This window comes from Aphelocoma coerulescens, chromosome 12 (genome assembly GCF_041296385.1).
Source record: "Aphelocoma coerulescens isolate FSJ_1873_10779 chromosome 12, UR_Acoe_1.0, whole genome shotgun sequence".
Lineage (NCBI taxonomy): Eukaryota > Metazoa > Chordata > Aves > Passeriformes > Corvidae > Aphelocoma > Aphelocoma coerulescens.
In genome coordinates, this window is record NC_091026.1 from 8,539,205 (window position 1) to 8,560,817 (window position 21,613).

Sequence of the window (21,613 nt, forward strand, 5' to 3'; positions counted from 1 at the left end):
CCTCGCACCCTCGGTGGGCCTGCAAGACCCCATGCCCCGGGACGAGGGGCTGCGGGACCCCATGCCCAGCGCTCCCGGCCCAGCGGGATGTGTAGGACTCCATCGGGACCCCGTGCCCAGCGCTCCTGGCCCAGGGTCTCCATCGGGACCCCGTGCCCAGCGCTCCCGGCCCAGCGGGACGTGTAGGACTCCATTCCCCGGCGCTCCCGGCCACGCCGCCCCGCAGTGCTGCGGGCGCCCATTGGCGGAGGCCCCCCCGCGGGCAGCCAATCGGCGTGCGGCTCCTTCAGTGGGGAGCGGAGCTGAGGGCGGGCGATGCGCGGGGCTCCGCGCGGCTCCGCGGCCGCCGGGCAGCGCCATGAACCTGGGGTAAGGAGCTAGCGGGACCGGACCGGGCCGGGCCGGGCGGGCAGCGAGACGCGATCTCCACGGGGCGAGGCTGTTCGGGGAGGGACGGCCCCAGCCCCGCGGAACGCGGCGGTCCCGCGTCAGGGCGCGCAGTGCCGCGCGGCCGAGGCAGCGGGAGCGATCTACGGGACAGAGCCGGGGGCTAGCGACCCTTCTCCGGTGGGAGTGCCTGGGAAGCGGTGGAGGGAGGGGGATGCTCGGGACAGCGCGTTCCGGCGGAGCGAGGGCAGCGCGCACCCTCCGCGTCCCGCGGTCCCCGCGGCTGCGGCACAGAGCGGCCGCGGGCCGGGGCCGGGGTACGGGGGTGCCGCTTACTGGGCTGCCCCGGAGAAAGTTGCGTGCGAGCTCGAGCTGCGCTGGATTCTTAAACTGTGAACTTTTTTTTAAATGAAACTTGAGGATGAAGTGTTATTTTGAGCACTTATCGTCATATTGGATTGTCCGAGCGCACGGAAGAAAGAAAGGCAGTTGGGTACTTTGCCACGTTTTTCTCTTCTCCTAAGCGCTTATAATAGCGCTTGTTCCACTTGCAAAGGTGGATTGTTGTGCATGGAAGCACAACCAAAGGCTGTTTCCAGAGTACAGCCCCTCTTTGTGATCAGCGCTGGCATTCCGGGAGACTTGGTTAGCGATTTTTGCAGCTCACAGTTCATGTTGTTGGATTAATAAATTCTTGAGGCACATTGCTCTGTGTAACGATATTGAGTGGCACCTTTAGTGTCAAAGATCTACTTTGCAACATGCAAATCCAGTTTTTTCAGTATCAATAATAAAACTATACGCTCTTCAAGACGTGTTGATTTCTTTAAGTAACTTCTCAAAACATAGCTTGGGATGTAAAAGACTGTCTGGAACAACAGTAAATACTGTGTTGTAATTAAGTACTATTGTTCTTGTTATGAATGTAAAAATCTTACCATTATCAGATTACTTAATATTTCAGATTGCACTCTCTCTCATTTTGCAGCGATGGACTGAAGCTCGAAACTGAAGTGCTGGATGGAAAGCCTAGGCTAATTTTAGCTTCTTCTGGTATTTTTTTAATCATTTATCTCAAGTAATCTTTAAAGCTTCTTGAAGTTAAACCTAATATCCAAGCGACATGAAGCCCAGCTTTCCTGAAATATTTTTCAGAGTAGGAGGAATGTTTGTGCATTGTTATTTACAAGTCCTCTCTCTCACCAGCTCGATTCTGAACACTGGGTTGATAATGAAGCTCTGAATAGTCTGCCTACCAGGGAACAGGTGGCAAATAGTCTCCACTCCTTAGGTTGTCATTTTAAAAAAAAAAAAAAAAGGTTAAGTGCTATTGTGTATCAACTGGCATAACTTGATAATTTCTGTAACTTTATAGCACATTACTTGCCAGGATAAAAGAGGCCTAAAAACTGCTTAATTTACACAGCATTACAGTCATATTTTTCAAGTAGCTTCAGTGTTTGCAATTAACATTTTTAATTTAAAATAAGCAGTTTATTTAGGCCAAATCTCACTACTGTCATCTGAGATATACTGGAAAAATCTATGTTGGTAATTAAGTGTTAATAAATTCTGTTTCTGTGATTTGTCAGCATATGTCTCTATAATAAATTCCATTTTTGTGATTTATCAGACATACATTTCTGTACAAGCCTACTTTTCCTAACTGTTCTACATAGTCAGGATACAGAAATTCTCCATTAAATGCCCTTTAAATTATAATTAATTTTCTGCATTTACCAGACAGCTGCCTAATGAGACATTATGTGGTGTTTTGAGCCACAAGGAATTCCAGTACTCTTTACAATCATCCTTAGCATCTTTGGCTGGGGAGGGGCAGTCTGTGTTCCAGAGTGCTCCAAGATAAAGCCTTGCCTTGGACTGTGAACTAGCCTTGAATAAGCAGTCTTTTCCAGAATTGACTTGTTTATACACTGATATGAACAGCACTTCCTTAAATTGAATGGTGTCAAAAATTGCATCAAATTGTATTTGTTCTGAATTTTGGTTTCTGTGCTGAAAAACACTGCTCACATTCTTAGGGGCTAAAGTAGGATTATTCTGCAGTAGCTTAAGCTGCTACTGGAGATAGCTGTCTCTCTATTACACAGGAAAAAAAAATCAAAGAAAATAGCTCTGTGTACAGGATTTCTTGAGTACCATCTTCCCTCTATTAATATTAGACAATTCTTTATTCGTAAGTATTATATGGAACATGGTACTTACTATTTTTGAGACTACCACACCTCTATGCCTCCTCTAGGATGTGGGTTAAAAGACTGAAGAGTAATGCAGGGGACAGGTGTGGGGAGCAATGCACTGTGGCATCTCAGTGATGGAGACAAAAAACCATCATGGAACCAAAGAAGGCATCACCACAGGGCTCTCTGAGAAACAGTGAATAGCAGGGGAAGGTCAGACTGGCACAATAATTTGATTAGATGTGTATAAAACTGGAAATAGTTTCTGAAATATATCTAAATTTTTTTCCAACGTGCTTTTGAAGTGTGTATACTGAAATAAGTAAAAAAAGTAAAATAATCAGGGCTGATGGTATGGGGGAAGTACTTCCCCCATGACTTAAAAAAATCAGATGAATATAACATTTTACTAATTTCTCGAGATTGTTTTTCAGGAGCAAGTTGTTATTAAATACTTCTTTCATATGTTTGTGTTTGTTTCCCAAAAGATAAATCAAAGCCTGCCATGAAGGTAAGTGGAAAAGTTTTTAGAACACGCAAGTTTACTGTTTATTAACAGAAAATTTGAGAACTCACTGAACTGTTTAAATACTTGTAATCAATTATATTTATGAGAGAGAAATATGTGCTTATGGGTTCCTTCTAACTTGAGATATTCTGTTATTTCTCAGGTTTATAGTAGCTGTTCAAAATGATGAATTCAAAGTTCTGTGACTATTTTTACCTTTTCAAAATGCTTTAGCTTCCTTGGCCAAGAAGTTAGAGCAGCAGAGAAAATCATCTAGATCAGAACGTTCAGAGACCTTAGAGGAATTCTGGTAAAATAGAGATCAGAACTGTGTTTAATTTCAAGTTTGGCCGTACCGGTTGTCTCTGAGTAAACTGGAATGCAGTGGGCTTGGGAAGGAGAAAAGGCAGAAAAAGGTCCCAATACACAGGAAATAATTACAAGTGTACACAAAGGACCTTGGAAAGGATAAATCTTTAGTACAGAATGGAAAATCAAGATTGAAATACTGCTGGCTGCTGGGTTGAAAACATGTACCTGTTTAGAGCCAGGCTTCAGAAACACCGGAGTAAAGCAGAATTAATGTTTATTAAATTCTTTTAAATGTCATGCTACATAAAGTTATTATTCATACTGTCATTTTGAAATGCTCAAATTCAGGTGCTGTGTTCTCCTCCAAAGTATTCCTGGTACTCATGAAGATATTTCATTAGCTTATGCAGAGTTTCTACTGATGGAACAGAAAAGAAAAATGACACTTATTTTACTTGTTGCGTCAATCTTGTTTTCGTTTGTTACGAATACAGTTTTATTTCCTTTCTTAATAGATGGTGAAATCTTTTTGCTTTAACAGATGGGTAATAAAGCCAGAGCACCTAAACAGACCTTGAGAATAAAGCACACTGGGCTCATCTTGAGGCCAACACAAAATGCTTGTATCAAGCAGGAAAATTTAACAAAACCAAGGAGTGAATCAAGCTTATCAATGACAAAAGGTGAAAAGCTACAAGTTAACAAACGCTCCTCACATGAAGCCACAACTAAAGATCACTCTTTGATTTTCCAAAGAGATAAGACAAACAGATACCCTGATTCAGAGGATCCTAATATTGTGAAAAAAACTAAACAGAAACCTCAAACCCCATGTGTATCAGCTGAGGACTTTAAAAGTTTGGTGTGTTTAACACAAGAACAGCTTCAACAGATTTTGATGATTGTTAAAGAAGGGAGAAGCATCTCTGAGACTCATAATGAAAAGCAAGAGGAAATGGGTAAGATACAAACCATAGCATACATTAGTTTTGTGGAAACAGAGCAAAATGTGAAAGCTGAAGTTTTTTGCATGTTGGAGAGATGTTACTCTTATGTTGGATGGTCTCAGACAAAGTACCATTTGCCATTATGGATGTGAAATTGTTACTGTGAAGAACCAAACATTTCATAACTGTAACAGTAAAAAGGACTGTTTGATTGATTTCAAGTATTTCAAAGAGCAAACCAGCAAGAAATGTTTCATGCAAAATAAGAATTATTTTACACTGGCAGGGAAAACACAGAACTGCCCCAAAGAGAAGGGCTCTTCTGGTTTGTGAAGAGTTCAGGCCTTCCTGTGTGTCTCAAGAGCAGTTCTGCCATTTTCCTATGGCCCAGAGATGGACATGTGTCTTTTTGCCTAACTGGACTATTACTGCTGAATAGTATTTTTCTTTTCCCCTCTCCAGTTCTTCTATTCAGAGGTGTAAGAATTGTTGCTTATCTTCCTTCATTGCATCCTTCCTCCTGTTGGTGGATCTGTGGAGGGGTCAGCTCTTTGCACCAAGAATAAGACATCCTGCAATTAATTAGAGTCCCAGATTCTGAGCCCTTAGCCAAGAATAAGTGATTGCTAAGTTTAGCATTTTAAGAATACCCTGTAAAGGTCTAACTTATGTGCCTTAACTATATAAGTAGGGCTGAAAACACTTCTGTTAAATTGTGGGGAATCTGCAAGTTTCTTCTGCTCTCAGAATACTTACTCAAAGCTGAAGAAAGTTTAGTGGTTATATATACATTTATATGTTTATGTTCTACCACAGCTTCTAATGAGGCATCAGAGGAGAATGTTACAGCATCACTCCAGAAAGATTGTGAAGTGTCCCTGGTTCCAGATGAAGCAAACTCTGATTCAGGCAGGAAACAAGAAACACATCCACAGCCAGGACAAAAAGTTACGTACGTACATTTGTGTTACTGTCTACAGAAATTGTGTCTCCAATAAAGGTTCATATCATATGTTCTTAATAACATTAATAGTGTTTATAAATGCTAATTTCAAAGTTACCTTTAAAATTTAACAGATCAGCTTTCTAGATAAAAATCTTCCCCCTCATTCCTTTTCTCTAGAAAGGATTCATGGAAACCTGCTGACATGTTTAGTACCTTGGGTGAAAGAGAAGGGGAGAAAGCCTTATTGGAATTTAAAAAGGCCCAATGGAAGAAGGAATTAGGTATTTATGATGTATAAAATACATTTTTGATCAATTTTCATTACACTCAAAATGCCAAGAAACTTAATATTCCTTATGTCCCTTTAAATTTACTTATATCAGTACAGTTGCTACAAATTGAAAAGTAAATAATAAGCCTCCAAGACAGATTAAGATTCTTGAATTTCAAAAGTTTATGCAAAGATTATAAATTCTTGCAAGAAACACTTCTTTGCCAATTAAATATTATCTCAAATACATGTACTGTTATGCTTTGTATTTTAGGTGCTACTTGCCAGCAGTTTTGTCACATTCTGACAGCAGTTGGCAGCCATTATTACTAACAAATGCATTTGGTCTTTAATGGGAACAGCATCACCCCAATCTACAAGCATGACTGCATTAAATTGCAGTTTGAACTTGAGAGAGTTTGCAGTCCAGCCCCATCACCAACCAAAGGGAATCTCTGGAGAAAAGTAAAAATGTTTAAGACAGGAATAAATTCTCCCTGACAAATTAAGCTTTTTGTGATTCACATGGAGGAGTGCTGTGTTTTGTTCTGAACTTGGATTGAGACCATTTGGTTTCATGTTTAATTCTGCATTGTCACTAGCTTCCATTATAGCTCTGTTGGTTTTAATAATGTTACAGTTGTTCAAGACTGGTATAACAAAATGGAGAGAGTTTATATACTTGGTTATTTGTTAGTTTTCCCTCTTTCCCTGGGAAATTAAGCCTTTGGTGTTTTTTAGTCTTCTCAGAGAGACTCCCCAGTTACCTGTGCAGACATTCACTTGGCTCTTAAGAGCAAGGTCATGACTGAGTGGTCAGACAACGGTGACAACTCTTGTTTGAGTCCATTTTACAGTCCAAATGACAGAGGAGACAGGCACTGTTGTCTTGTTCATTTTTTAAACTGCTAAATACTGTTTATAAGAGGAACTCTAGTAATTGCTAGAGTTTGGTTTTGTTTGTTTTTTTAAGATGAACAAGTAGCACTGAAGAAGAAACTGAAAGAAACTCTGGGGGGAGACCTGGGCTATTTCTGGGCAAAACCTGGCAATAATAAAACCCATAAAGTGGAAACACCTGACCCAGACCAGGTAAGGCTGTCAAGAAATACAAGAGCACACAGTTTCCCCAGTACTGCTGCAGAACAGTTTAACTTTTAATTCATAGAAGATTTTATTTTCTGTACAAATCTGTACAGATCTGTAGAATCCAATACCATTGGTGCTTTAAGCCCTCTCAGGGCATGAATTGCTGCATCTCCATGGTCCACACTTACTTGTTGCTCCAGTTTGTAACTTCTCAGCTTAAGATCTTTGTAACAGGAACAACCCATTCCTGTCCTTTCATTTGGAATCCTGACTAAAAAGTATAAATCTTTTCTTGTTCTGTTTGGGGAGTAGTCTCAAATGTAATTCCTGGCTATATAATTATATACATTGTTCATGAGCTCTCACACATATTTGATTGCTTACATAATGAGCATAGCAGTATGACTTCCAGCCTTTTAAAAAGTCAGCTGTCATCCTGAAAACACTGTGTTAGATAAATATATTATATTCACAAGAGACTTCTCCAGTGAAATTTATTGCTGTTAAACAGAAGTTAGAGTTGTATCTGCTATCAGTTCTTCCAGCAAAGGCAAATTGCACTTTTTTTTTGGTGGCATATTCAGTATTCCTAACAAAGTTTTGACTGCCCTGTAAGAATTTGTTTCAATTCACGAAATTGATAAATAGTGGATAAAAGATGCTTTGTTACAAGTTTGGGCTGAAGTTTTAATGAACAGCAGCTTCTAGAAGTATAATTTTGTTAAGAAACAAAACAGGTGAACTAAATAAGTCTTAAAATGGTCCCTTTATTTGCAGACAGTGTTTCCAGCTGATTCAGTTCATGGCACTGAGGAAAACTCTGCCTGTACATCTGCTTTAGCCACAGAGCCTGATGGAGTTGCATTGAACATTCCAGGAGCTCCAGCTGGGCAGTCTTCTGATTTCAGTTCTTCTGACTTTCCAGCTGGCAGTTGCACAGCATTGGCTTTCAGGGTGAGATCTTAAATTGCATGCAGGACTTTTTTACTTATTTATTAACAACAAATGTTTGTCTCCAATAGTTCTTTTAAACTAGAAGAATTCCTCAGACCTTTTTGCTGTTTCTAAATAATTGTGTCTGAATGAATGTTTACCAAAATATCAGTGCTTTGAAGAGAGCACTTTCCAGGCTGATGTGAAGAACAGTACTAGAGGTGTGACAAGCAGTATTAATTAGTTTTTAAGTATGTGTTGAAGAAATAGAGAAGTGGGAACCTATATAAAATAAAAGATACTGATGGCAGAAGGTTCAAGAAGTAGGTTTTGAGTTAGGCTGGTAAGTAGTGACTGAAGGGAATTTTTTGTCAGATGGCACTGAAAGTTCTCAGTGCAACTGGAGCTTATTAAATAATATAGACATCTATTAAGAAGCAGAAACAGAAGAATGAAGATGGTAGCTCCTTAATTTGATTGTGGTGCTGAATCTACCTGGAACACAGACTGAGCAGTGAACCACAGGAAGAAAAAGGGATTTCTGTTCATAATACAACTAAGTAAGGTTTTCTGGAGTGAGAGGCTGATGGTTCAAGTTAAAGTAATATTCAAGGAATTCATCTTTCTGTCAGCAGTCAGACACTTGCTAGTGTTACAAACGTACATCCTTTGTTTGTGCTAGAGAAGGGCCCAGTTTTGCTCACCAACTGAAGGCAGAGCTTTCTGCCAAGTCTTTATCATGTGGTAGATAAGATACTTAATTTTTTTTGTACAAGAACTAGCCATTACCTTATTTCAGGAAGCTGTGCCACAGGAACGACCTTTTAGTGCTTTGAAACATGAGCAACAGAAGAAGTGGCTTGAAGAGTTGGACAAGCAGAAGGAAGAAGCTAAATTACGAAAAATAGAAGAAAAACTTAATTTATCAAAGGTATCTGTGGTTTAGAGGGACTTTTTGAAATAAGAGAAGTCTTTCTCCACAGTTTTGTTTTAAGAAATAAAAGATGTAATTAATGAAGTGGCAACAAAGATGGGATTTCCTGCCGCATGTCCAGGTTTTCACCATAAGGATGGACTTACAGGACTTTGAGCCAGTGGCTGTTCAGTATTTCAGTGTCTGGTAAGAGGGCTTGCTGCAGGCATGGAGGCAGTAGTAGTGCTACACTTTCTTTCTCTGTTCCACCATTTGTAAAAGCACTTGGGTTTGCAAGGTGGCATAGAGACCATGGCTAGACACTTAGGAAAAAGAAAGTTTGTGTAGACTACAGGAGATGAGAAAAGACAAGTAAAGTGTGTCACAGTGATGCTTAAATCCTGTTTCTAGAGATATTATTTTAATACACACACTCCTGAAAGTTTAAAAAAGTTAAAAAGCAAGCACTTCTCCAGAAAGTATTGAAGAAAATAGCCTTACCTTTTTTTCATCCCCCAAAGACAGCCTTGCTGCCAGGAGTATTTACAGACCTACACACAACACAAGTCGTGTCTTTTCCCAAGTTGTTGAAGGGATCAGGCTTCCTTTGTAAATTGGGTTTTTTAACTGTGGAAGGAACACAGCTGGGAAAGGTTCCTTCATTAGCTGTCTCGTTGTTAATTGGGTAGGTGTGCTGTGGGAGGAGGGCTGCAGGAACCCGGGAGTGACCTTTTTCTATGAAAAGGTAGTAGCAGTATGTTTGTGCTGACCAGGTATGGATCAGCATTATAATTTGTGATCTGAATTGCATTTTAAGCAACTGAGACACTTGTTTTCTCACTTAAGGAATTAACTGCTGTCTGCACTGTAGCTTTTCAAATGTTCCTGTTATACAAAACGTGTATTTTCTGTTTTGTTAACCACACTTTACAGAAACAGTGTAATTGAATACTTTTTCTTTTTTTTTTGTTGCTTGATACTTATTTAGGCAGAAGAGCATGACAGATGGGCAATGCATTTTGATTCTTTTAAGAACCACCTTAATGCTAATGCACAACACTCCCTAAATGGAATGCACAGAAAGCCTGAAAGTCTTTGCCTGTCACCTGACCACAAGGACCCGAGTGCTTTCATTCACCCTTTGTCACCTGCAGCTTTAGGCAACCTCATGCCTTTACAGGTGGGAACTGCAGAAAAAGCTGCTAAAAGTGGTGCTTTGGAACAAAGTCAGAGAGTCAGGTGAGTAAGCTTTGTAAGGGTAATTATTTTCCCAACCAGTACATTTCTGGTACCTCCTCAGAAATTAAAATTTAAAAAAAGAAGAAATTTAATAAGATTATTTTATCTTCGGATCTCATTCATTTGGCTTTTGCTTTTTTTCAAGTACCTGTTGTTTCACTGTTGAAAGGCACAAGTGGTTATATTGTTCATTAATAAAATTTACTGCAAATAACCTTACTTTTTTCCTTAATAAAAGGAATTTCATAATTTTTGAATTATGTGTGGATTTATAATTAATATAATGAGTGAATCTCAATATGAAAATGAAATCTAACTGATTCCAATTAAGAAAGGCTTTAGGATTATTTTCTAATGATTAAAAGCATTTACATTTCCCTTTTTTGACAGTTTCCTCCGTTCCATGACAGCTCTGCTGGACCCTGCACAGATTGAGGAGAGGGACAGGAGACGGCAGAAGCAGTTGGAACATCAGGTAGACTTTGGTTTTAAAGCCTCACACTTTTTTAATAAGGAGAAAGGATGAAAGGTATTGTCTCATGAGTAAAGCATGAGATTTAATACCAGAATGCAGGGAGGCCCTTGACTTTTATGCTTTAGATGGCATGTACATTGCTTGGCAGTATTTCCTTCAGTCAGACTCTACAATTCTCTTTCAATATTTGCAGAAGATTATTGCATTTCTGTAACTGAATTCCTGCCTCAAAAAATGTACAGTTCAGTCTTTAGAGCTCTAACAGGTTTGTGTGCATTTTCCTTCAGTCTCCACTGTTAAGGAGGACTGATATTTACAGATTGCCACTCCATGAATCTTTAGTCTTTCATCTGCTTTACTGACATTTACATAACCTCTGTGGCACTCTGACAATGTGTATCTGCATGTTGGTGTCTCTAGCATGGTGTGAAGAAGTCTCAGGATAAATGTAAAAAGACTGTTCTGGTCACACTGTTGCTCTGCTGGATCAAACTCTTGGATTACTGACACTGAACCGTGCCGTAAATCAAGTCCCTCCGGATGGGAGAGAATTTGCTCAAAGTCCTTGCAAGGAGTTTCAAAGATAAACCAAGACTTTTCCTTGAGTTTCAATGCTGTCAGATAGTTGTTTATTAGGTCTTATCAGAGGAACAGAGCCACTAGCATGACCCAGGTGCAGCATAGAGCACAGAAGAGCAAGAGTGAGGCCTCGCTATCAAGATTTACACAGCCTTTTAAAGATAAATTAACCAATAGTTACTAAAAACATACATTATTTTCACTTTCCTACCAATTATTCAGTAACATGGGCAGGAACTGTGGAATTCTCTATCCAGTCATCCCAAACTACTTTTACTGCAGAACATAGAGTAGTAGAAGGAGGAGAAGATGGTTTAGAGAACAACAACAATCCTCCATTTTGATATTTTTTACTCTTATCTATTTACTACAAAGAGAAGCCCAAAACCTCTAAATTTTTCACCCTGTGACAGTTTTACATAGTAGTCTATCACCTAATTCACACCACTGTATTTTCTAGTTCTTGTCTGACTGTTGGTAATTTTTTCCAAGGTTTGAGGCTGAAACAGTGTTGCCCAGGGGGGCAAGAACCCCCAAAAACAGGCAGAGAAATCTTCTCGGCACTCTGGGCTCCTACAGATTACCATATGTGCATAAGGTGAAAATCAGACCTTCATCTCTTTACAAGAAAAAAAAAAAGCATTTCATAAAACATAAAAAGCTCTTTTTTCTAGAAACAAAACCAGGAATGCTTGAAATAAATTGTCTTGATTTTTCTTTTTTTTTCACTTGTTCAAATCCAATTCTACACATATACAAAAATACACAAATAAATACCTTACATTACTTTAATGTTGTATCTTTTACTTTGCCTTTTTTTTTCTGATCCTGCCAGAAAGCAATAATGGCTCAGGTGGAAGAAAAACGGAAGAAGAAACAACTGGAGGAAGAGCAGAGAAAATGGGAAGAACAACAGGAAGAACTGCGCCTGGCACGAGAAAAAGCACAACTGCAAAAACAGTTTGAAGAAGAAATGCTGAAACAAAAACAGAAGGAGGTGGGGTTTGCATTATCTTTAGTGTAGATAGTCAGTGATAATACTGAATTTTGAGGAAAATGCTTTGTGTTCCTCACCTGCAAAATTGTGTTAGCGCATCATTTTGAAAATGAAAACTATCCAAAACGTCGACATTTGAAACCAAAATCTGCTTTTTTCATTAATAAACTTACAGCACCATACAAGAGTAAGGCCAGATTCTTTTTTTTAATAATGGCCTTTTCAAGAAGAGAAATTATACGAACTGGAAAAAATAGAAATGTAGTTTTAAATAGTGCAGAAACAGCCATTTTAAAATGGAAATTTAAAATTTAAAAATACCTTAAAGTATGTGATCCAATTATTGTAATTGGTAACTTGATGCTTTTAAGGTGCTTCAGTACCATAAGTTCATCTAAGTGAATGTGCTTTCAGTCTGAATTAAAGACTTCTTAGGATATAGTGTGGAAAAGTAAATTTAAAAGTCATTCAAGTTCTACAGGTTTCCCCTGCGTAGCTGTTGCTAAGCTTCACACAGTGCTTTCATAACAAAACGTAAACCAAAAGTACATTGTGACCTTTGGTTGGTACAGATTTTGCATTTCTATCTGTTCTTACCTCTGTGGAAGGTTAAACACTTGGTCTGACGTTTCTTTCTTCCTTTTGGCACAGTAGCAGCTATTACTGTTTGCTTCCTCTTTGGAACAGTAGTAGATTCCATGGTCTCATAAGACAAGGTGATTCCAAAAACAGTCTTCTTCAAAGCCTGCAGAAATGTGGATTCCTGATTTCTCTGCATTTCCTGGATGGAAATGTGTAGCATCTGCCTGTAGATGCTTGAACAGACTGGTACAACATGGGGAAAGTCATCCTTCTCTGTAATTGCTCAGCTACATGTTACAGCACCAGTTGTTCTTTCCAACTGCAAATGCAGGGGGAAGTGGGATCAGCTGCTCATAACAGTTTGGAAATGAGATTTTCCTTTTCCTGGTCTCCTGCATCTTGAACCCACTGAGTCAGGGAACAGTAACCCCCTGACATTTGTTGGGGAGCTTTTACTGACTCCTTCCTGTGAAAATAGGAGGAAAATGGGGTTTATTGGTTTTGTTTAGGCTCCTTTCCTTTCATTAAACCACGTGTTCCAGGAAGTCACAGATGGCTGACATCAGATGGCATCTAGAAAAAGAGGAATTTTTTAGAAAGGAAATAAATATCCAGATAACTTGGAGGATATAAATGCTCACTTTTTAGTGCTAGGATTGAAGATCTTTCATTAGTACAGCAGAGACTCTGAATTTATGATCATAGAAATTATAGGTTACATACTGCACTTACTCAACTAGTTTTAGTTGTGAAAAAAAAATATTTTCTCTAAATAAGAATATATGTAAACCTTGAGGATTATATGGTGATTAAATAATCCAATAGATTTTATTCTCAAAATAAATGAAAATAAATGATCACATATTTAACTTTTTTTTTTTTTAAGGAACTTGCAACTCTTAAAGCCACAGAGCTTTATCAGACAATGGAAAAAGCTCAGGAATTAGCCCATGGATCAAAACAACAACAGCACATTCCAGACTTGGCTCAGAAGGCACATGACATTTCAAAACTTCAGAACAATCTTGGTAGTGGCAAGTACAAGTCTTCTCATACTCAGTTTGCCTGTTCCTTTGGTGTTAGAAAGCAAGTTGTTTCTGGGGTTGGGGTTTTTTGTTTTTGTTTCCCTGTCTGCATCTGAGATAGAAATAGCTCCTTTGCTTCACAAACCAAATTTCATTACAATTTATTTACCTTTCAAACAAATAAAAACATTAACTATTACGGAGAATATTGTGTTTTAGTAAGTTTCAAATAGTGTATTACATAAAGGAAGAAATGTGTAAAGATATTAGTAGGAATGCACAGGAATATTCTATGTGCTGTCAGATTTCCAGTGGGAAAGGGCAAGTATTGGGATCTGGACCAGAGTTCTCAGTAGTGCTTTGAGCTCTAAACCACAACAGCCTGATAACTCTGTAGTGTGGTTTAAATTGCACTGGGGTTACTAAATGGAACAATTTTACCACTTTTCAGGTGATACACAGTTTGAAAATTGTAATTCTGGCATTTCAGCACAAAGTCCTGATTTCCCTGATGGTGTGGAGAGTAGTCCCCCTGAGCAGCAGGCTTCTCCTTGGAGGGACACCGCGGTGCAGACAGGTACAGAGCCCACACCTGAGTCACTCTGAGGGACCTCCAGACAGGCAGGGGGACCCCATTTGTGCAACTGAGCCAAATCACTGTTACTCACAATGAATAAAGCTAGAAAGAAATACTTGCACAGACATAGACATGCTGGTGTATCACTTTGTTCCTCTATTTATCATTCCTTATTCTTCTAAATAAATGATATTTCTGTATAGTTATTACCTACCAGTTACAAATCCCACAGTCTGGAATATAGTGTTGACTTAGGGTCACAAGCCACATAGGTCCAAATTTATTAAGTAACTTGATTTGGTTCTCCAGTCTTCTGTGTTTTATCTCTTCCTTACTGAGTTTGCTTCTACTGATCCTCTGTTCCACAGAAAAAAAGAATAGAAAAGCATTATAAAACTGTAGCAGCCATTTTTTAAATAAAATCAGTAATGGTAGATTGATACACGTACAAAAGTCAACCAAGTAATTTGAATAGCTCAGACTTGGAGTTGAAATATAATAATTTTTTTTTAGATTGCTTTAATACTTCAGCATACACTGAGTCAGCTGAGGAAAGAACTGCATGTTGTGAATCACCTGATATTTCCATAGAATATAAAGAAACCTCTAACAGTAAAAAATACCAGAAGGAAATGCAGTATACAGATAAAAATAAACTTTCAGGAAAAGAGACTGGTGGCATTTACAGCGATTTATACGAGCAATATGCAAGAAAAGAAAGACAAATTAAGTCTTCAGAAAAATACAGCAAAAGACCTGACTGGAACATAAACAAGCCTGGGAAAAGATATATTCCAGCCTCAGAAAGGTACCCTAAACCACTGCAGAAACAAAGGGAGGAGAACAAAGTGCGCCGCCAAATGGAGCTGCTGCAGTTGGTAGAAAGGAACAGCCCTGGGCAGCTCAGTACAAGAAGAGGGGGGCACTCAGCCAGGTCTCTCTCACCTCGGGAAGAAACAGCTGGGAAGAACAAGGGCCACAGAGGCAGGAAGGTGGGTCACTGTCTGCTCTCTGAGAACAATGATGTGTTTTAATTAAGATTCTTGTTCCTCAGTTTTACCTGGGTGGGAATTCAGTTACGTAACCAAAGCATTGAAGCTCTCCTGTTGCTCAGCCTTGTGTCAGCACTCTGTTGTTCATCAGGAGCAGCAGAACATTTTCAGATTTTGTGATTGAGTTTTTACTGTTATTTCAGTCTTCCAAAGTGTTGATTCCTTTTCATTTCTAGACTAACACTGATTCATTATGTAAACAGGGAGCTTCATTGCAAGCAGTGTGCAGGACACAGTGACATCACTGACTTGCTTTTTTTTGCCCAGCCATTGTGTTGTGCTGACAGGTGAGGTACAGCAGTACCTGCTTAAGAAAACAATGTTTATTTTTGCAAAGAGAATGGATTATTGAGAATGTATACTCCATTGCCACAGAAATGCATCCTCCTTAGTGGAGTCATTGTCCATTTGCAGTAAGCATTATATCAGTAGAGCTTGTGGCTGGAAAAAAATCTTTTAAAGAAAATACTACCAGATGTATTCTTGGCTTTCCTCTCTCCCTCTACTCACTGTATGCACAAACATCTCACTTTCTCACACCTTCAAATAGCAAAACTCTGGACCTTTCCTTTAATATCTTGGATTGACCCTTTCAGGTTGATAAATTCTTATATGCCAAGGACATAAGAAAATATACATAATATTTTTGATAGTGCTTAGAGCTGCCAAAGACAGAAAATTGGGGCAAATCCTCTTGTAATTTGTTCATTTATTTCATAGGCACTACAAGTCTCTTAAATGCAAATCTTTGATAAATACCTTTCTCCTGAACCCAGGTTAAACAATCCTTTTGGAATTTCAGAACAAACTTGCTCTGAAAAATGAAAGCTTTTAATACAAAAAAATGGAGATTTTTGGTTTTATTTTGACTTTTTTGATTTTCTCCTAGGAAGAACAATTTCATAAGAATCACTTGAATGAAGAAAGGTACGTCAAAACTCTGCATTAATGAAATGTAGAAACACATTATTACTGAAATATACATGCTTTTCTTTCCTGATTTTTAAAAAGAATTTAGATGCATCTAATTTAATATTAAAAACACACAAGACCAGACAGATTTCAGGTATAAAAGCAGAGTAAATGAACAAAAATCCTGTCCTCCAAGGTTTCTTTGTGTCTGCTATTTGAGAAAATTAATCACATTACTGAAGTATTGTTTGGGCTTTTTTATAACTGCGATTGTTCCGTACAGGTCTGAATCACCACCTGTTCCAGCAGTTAGGAACAGATTACTCCAAGTACAACAAAGACAGATCCAGGCTTCTCATTTCCTGGTGCATAACCACCATGGTAGAAGAGAGAAGAGCAGCAAGGCAGATGCCCAGCAGAGGAGCTCCCCCCCTGCTGTCCCTGTGAGACCTCCCTCGGCACAGTTCGTGCCCTACGTGCGCACACGGGAGGTTTATTACCTCGACCCTGAGGCACCACTGAGCCAGCCCTCAACACAGGACCCCCAGCATCGACACTTGCACGGTACTGGAAGGATTCGTGGAGAGGAGAACAGATGTTACAGTGATTTACAGCTTCAGCCAATTTCGTATTTGCTTTTTACTGAATTTTGCAGTAATCTCTCTGTGTCGCAGCAGTGCTGTGCAAAAAAAAAGGCTGTGCAAACAAATTATACTCTGTATTAAAAAAAAAATAACAAACCACAGGATAAGTTTTAAAAAATCAGAAAAGCAACAAAAAAATTCTTTTATCAGTTTTTTGTCTGTTTGTTTACCTTTCATGAAGTATGATTGCACTTCCTTGCATAACTGTATAGAGATTGGGGTTTAGGAATCTCAGTGTTGTTTTGATTTAAAAGAAGAGATTTTAATCTTGATAGCAACCAACCCCTGATTTTCACAAACTTTCAAATCTACTGCTTCAAAATTAAAAGAAAATTAACAAAGAATATTATTAACTGATTTAATATATGTTTACTTTTAGATTCTTACCAAATGCCACGACAGATTTTCAGCTCAGATCACATTAGAGATCCTCTTCTCAATCCTGATGTAGTTACAATCAGAGAGAGACAACAGGCAATTCTCAAAGGATTGTCAAAATTACGACAGGTAAGCAAAAATATATTGGATGAATATGCATGTGTGTATATATATACTGAAGTAAAAATTATCACATCATAATCTTTAATTCAATTTCCATCATATTATTTATGTTTTGGGCCCTGGCCTCCACTTTTGTTCCATTTTACTAATTTTGCTTTTCACGTGTTGCTTCCACTTTTGGACAGGACTTAGAGAGAGAATATTAGTCCTTAAATCAGCTATGAAACAGTGGAGTGCCTGAGCACACCTGAAACCAAGAGAAATGGCTTTGTTTGGCATCCAGGTTTCCATAGTTAGGGTTGTTTGTAGGGAATGGATCAGTTCCAAAAGAATAGAATTTTAACACAACACTAGAACCTTGCTAATGAGGTTTCCCCTCTGCAGTTCCCAGGTCAGGACAGAGCAGTGGTTGGTGCAGAAGGGTTGGTGGGGTGGTCTGTCAGACCTGGAAAAATACTGTAATTTGCAAACTGGAAGTGTGAACACTTAAAAAAATCCTTCCAAGACAGCTGCTACTTATGAGCATTTAAAAAGAAAACTCAGGATTTGTCAATCAGCCAGGTTTTCAGAAAAGAAAATGAAAATTAGTTTAATGCCACAGACACATGAGCTCCTGAGATAAAAGCCTGTGTGTGTTTGTGTACATTGTTCTATTTGTAGTCAGTTACTGTAATGGCATCTACTTATTAAAGCCTGAGTGAATTTGATACTCCACCTGTTGGCAACAAGGTGTGGGCCACAGGCCACTGAAGCCACAGGTCTGGACATGCACATGAGCACTTCTCTTTTGTGCTTCTAAATTGCCTGACAGGGCTGCAAGACAAAAAAATATTTACTTCAGGCTTGCCTTTTCTTTGTGAAGAACACTGAAAACAAACATGTACCAGTATCTTCCCCTGCTTTTGAATGAGTCCAATCTAAAACTGCCTTAGTGCTAGCAGCAGGATTTTTCTTTGCCTTGAGAGAGGAAAATTTCATAAATAATCAAAATAAAGGGAAGAAAACCTGACAGGGTGAAGCACAGCAAAATTAACAGTAGTTAATGCTACTGATTACTTGTTGCACTGCCACGTACACACAGTGCTTCAGCAGTAGCTAAATTCCTTGTGCAAACAAAGGCTTGTGACTCTCCCCAGGTCAGTAAGAAAAGCTGTGACCCAGGAACACTGAAAGGCTGCCAGTTTCTAACAGCTTCCAGATTGGTTTCATCGGATCTGGTCCTCCTCCCTGCTTGTTAACATTTTTGTTAAATATCTGCATCTGTTAAGTATTTTGTATTCAGGCTTCTTATCCAAAGGAATCTACTCCACAGCAGGTTGTGTAAAGTAAAGACACCTTTACTGGTGCCAGGAGCATGCAGGGGTCAGCACCCCCATCTGCACATCCCACTATTGTTTATACTTTTACAAATCTGCCCCCCACCCCTGCCAGTTACTTATCTTGGAGTTCCCACATCTGGGGGTTGGGGTTTTACATAACCTGTGGTTTTCTTATCTCCAGCTTACAAACACAACACACCATTCCAATCTAGCTAACACAAATAACTACATCTTCCTTTATGACACAGAGATGTTCACATTACACTTATGGGCCACCTACATCTATTTCACTGATTACACTCTAGTTCCCTACCTGTTCTAGCAGAACCTGTGACTTTGCATCTTCACTGTTTCCTGCTGGTACTTTGGGAGTTTCCCACTCGTTATCACTTTCAGCTGGCCAGGGCTAGGTCTCTGCTTGGGAAGCAGTTAGTTATCACTCCTAGCCTAGGGCTAGGTCCCTGCTTGGGGACCTTGTGGAACAGTTACCGTTTGCAGTAGAAGCTGGGTCCTTGTACTGTTCACAGCCTGCAATGGTTCACCTTCTTTGGGCAAGTCCATGTTTTATACAAGTCCATGTTCTGTATTTCACTTCACTTGCCAGGGGCATTTTGTTTAAGATGGAAGCCAGATTCAAGGTACAATTTGATCCTTGTGCTTGCTGAGGATACAAAAGCCATGGATATTTAAAAAGGTTAAAGCTGGCAAGCTTAGAGAAGACAGGAACCTACAGTCATTTTTGCAGTGGCTAAAAAGTAACAGTAATGTTAGTCTTCCAGTGGATCTTGGTTCTGCAAGAGAGTTAACTTAAACTATGTGGAGTTCCTTTTTAAATACTCTGCCAGCTGCAGAAGGCATTTAGGACATGAACTGTTCAACTTCAGTATATCTTGTATACCTAAGTATTGTGTACTCCTCCTGATGTACAGATTACACTTGTTTTGCATCAGTTACTTCATTGAGAAAGTACGAATAGTGCAGAATTTTGTCCGAAATACAGACAAAAAGCCAAGTTTTCTGTTTCAGAAGATAATCTAGTCTTGCTTTTTTACATTTATATATACAGATATAGAGCAGATTGGTAGTTTCAGACTACATACATACATACATATCTCTATTTACAACATATTTAGCCATTGTTTTGTCCGGGGAAATTCACATAATACTCACATAATTTTGAACATTCTTTAGTCTTTGAACTCCACACTCAGCCAGTGATAGATAAATACAGCTGGGCTGGTGCAGGAAGAGCCACGGGAAAACACCAGGGAAAAGAGAGGGCAAAGAGAGGGTCAGTCTGTCACTGCATTTGCTACAGGACAGCAAGTCTCTGCCTGTCTCAGGTCACAGCAGGAATAGGAACTAGCAACAGACTCACTTTCCTCAATGAAATCAAGTCAGTGGATAAGCCCAGCAAAGTGACCTATTTGTGACAGAGAAAGGCCAAAGTTTAAGAAAGAGGAGCACACCCCCCTCACCCCAGGTCAGTACTGCCAGGGCACCCCATTGTTCCTGAGGCTGCAGCCCAAGGGCTGCAGGTGACAATGGCTGGGTGGGGACACACCCCCACGGCTCCCTGGGGAGCTGTTTCCCATTGCTGTGCACCTTTGTAGTAGCTGTGCAACCCATGGGATAAACACTGAACTCCCAGCTTGCAGGGTTACTTGTTCCTCAGCTCTTGGTCTATTTAGGGCGGTTTATTTTATAACTTGGTTTTGTGATGTGCTCCTAAACACAAGAAATGTTCTGTAAAAGTAGTAATTATTGACACAGGGACAGAAAACACTGAGCCATTAATAGAAATAAGCAGATCCTGTTGATTATTAGAAAGCAATTCATTGAGTGATTGAAAGTAGGCAGCTGCTGCCTTTGAAGGAGCCAGAGTGGAGTCTTACAGGCTGCTGTGCTGACTTTCCTTTGGTGCCACCAGGAATCTGTGTCTAAATTGCTGTAGGAGCTGCTGTCTTGCATTTAGGTCTGTACTGAGCTGTGCCAGCAGCCTTGTAACTCTTACCTTTGAGAAAGGCCTTGGAACTCTGAGAAAAATAATTTACTTTTCTTTGCTTTTTAGAAAACCTCCATGGTACCAAATTATTTTTGACAAGTCTAAAATAGATGGAAAGCAAGGGGCCAGTTGTATCAATATATATGATCCTATTAATTACAGTAAAAAGACTTATTTTTAATTTATGCACATACTTGGCATAGTTCTATCATGCATTACTTGACAGACAAGGATACATTTCCTGAGGGTTTTTTGTGACAGGTTTTCTCTATCATCAGTACTTACAAGAACCATTAACAAAGCAGGAACCTTGAATCTTTTGACAGTAAATCTGTATCCCAAAGCATCTGACACTGCTCTGGTTCCAATGGCAGTGCTGCTCTTATTGTTTGTGTTAAGGCTAAAAGCCAATGCCCATCAAGGTTTGGGGTTCAGCATCATACAAGAATTCACTACAACACTGCAAATGCAGAGACAGTGCACAAAGGAATGAGAAAGTTCCATTTCATAGAGGGGAAAAGTCCATTTTCCCTCTGCATGGTCATCCCTGCAAACTGGCCTGGCTTCCATGCCACTCACACTTGAAGGCTTCTGTAAAGTTCCCTCTCCCCTGAGTGTGTGAGGTTCTACTGTTTTTTCTGAAGTTGTGTATTTCAAAACCATTGGGCCTTAACAAGGAAATTGTTTTTAACTATGAAACAATGACACTTCGTTAGTTCAGGTTGCATGAGGAAGACAGAACATTCACATTTCTGTTTATTTCAGGGCCTCCTGCAGAAGCAGAAGGAGTTGGAGAACACTCTGATTCCCATTGTAGCTCAAGAGAACTTCATGCCACCGTTTTGAGAGGTACTGTCAATGTTCTGAATTCTTAAAATGGAAATGCACAGCACTTTGCTACTCTTAATTAATTATGAACCACCCGAGTTTTTTTATGAAAATTAAATTATGAGAATTTTGATAGACTACAGGGTCATGTTACCTTTTATATTGAAGATACATTAAACTAATGATGGTTTGTCTGTTTAGAATAAAGATGTGTCAATTTAATATAAACCACCAAAAACATGGAAGAAAACTGTTATATGGGGTTTTGTAGAACTCAGTGTGTGAATTTTGATAAATAAAAAGATTAAGATGTATTCTGAATGGCTTGTTTTTAACTATACAAAACTGCTTGTATTTCAATATTCAGCCAC

At 39.3% G+C, this 21,613-nt stretch overlaps 1 protein-coding gene and 1 long non-coding RNA gene across 8 annotated transcripts; one reads left to right on the forward strand and one right to left on the reverse strand.

The window, feature by feature from the left end:
* Positions 1 to 303: 303 nt before the first annotated feature.
* On the forward strand, positions 304 to 21,556 carry CCDC66 (coiled-coil domain containing 66). Of its 7 annotated transcripts, none has more exons than XM_069028097.1 (19): positions 304 to 369; positions 1,376 to 1,440; positions 3,077 to 3,099; positions 3,950 to 4,367; positions 5,172 to 5,307; positions 5,479 to 5,582; positions 6,546 to 6,664; positions 7,439 to 7,615; positions 8,394 to 8,525; positions 9,496 to 9,746; positions 10,137 to 10,221; positions 11,636 to 11,797; positions 13,266 to 13,413; positions 13,856 to 13,981; positions 14,495 to 14,973; positions 15,923 to 15,960; positions 16,229 to 16,509; positions 16,969 to 17,096; positions 21,180 to 21,556. In XM_069028097.1, the coding sequence occupies exons 1-19, from the start codon at positions 359 to 361 to the stop codon at positions 21,258 to 21,260; spliced, it is 2,964 nt and encodes a 987-aa protein (XP_068884198.1). In that variant the 5' UTR covers positions 304 to 358; the 3' UTR covers positions 21,261 to 21,556. The 7 variants fall into 7 exon arrangements, with proteins under 7 accessions (XP_068884198.1, XP_068884200.1, XP_068884199.1 ...); XM_069028099.1 differs by having other exon boundaries at positions 13,895 to 13,981; XM_069028098.1 differs by having other exon boundaries at positions 13,266 to 13,407.
* On the reverse strand, positions 11,805 to 17,037 carry LOC138117617 (uncharacterized). Its single transcript, XR_011154738.1, has 3 exons — positions 16,977 to 17,037; positions 14,196 to 14,338; positions 11,805 to 12,845 (listed from the first exon to the last, which is right to left on the reverse strand). It is a non-coding gene; the product is annotated as an uncharacterized lncRNA (long non-coding RNA).
* Positions 21,557 to 21,613: the final 57 nt, after the last annotated feature.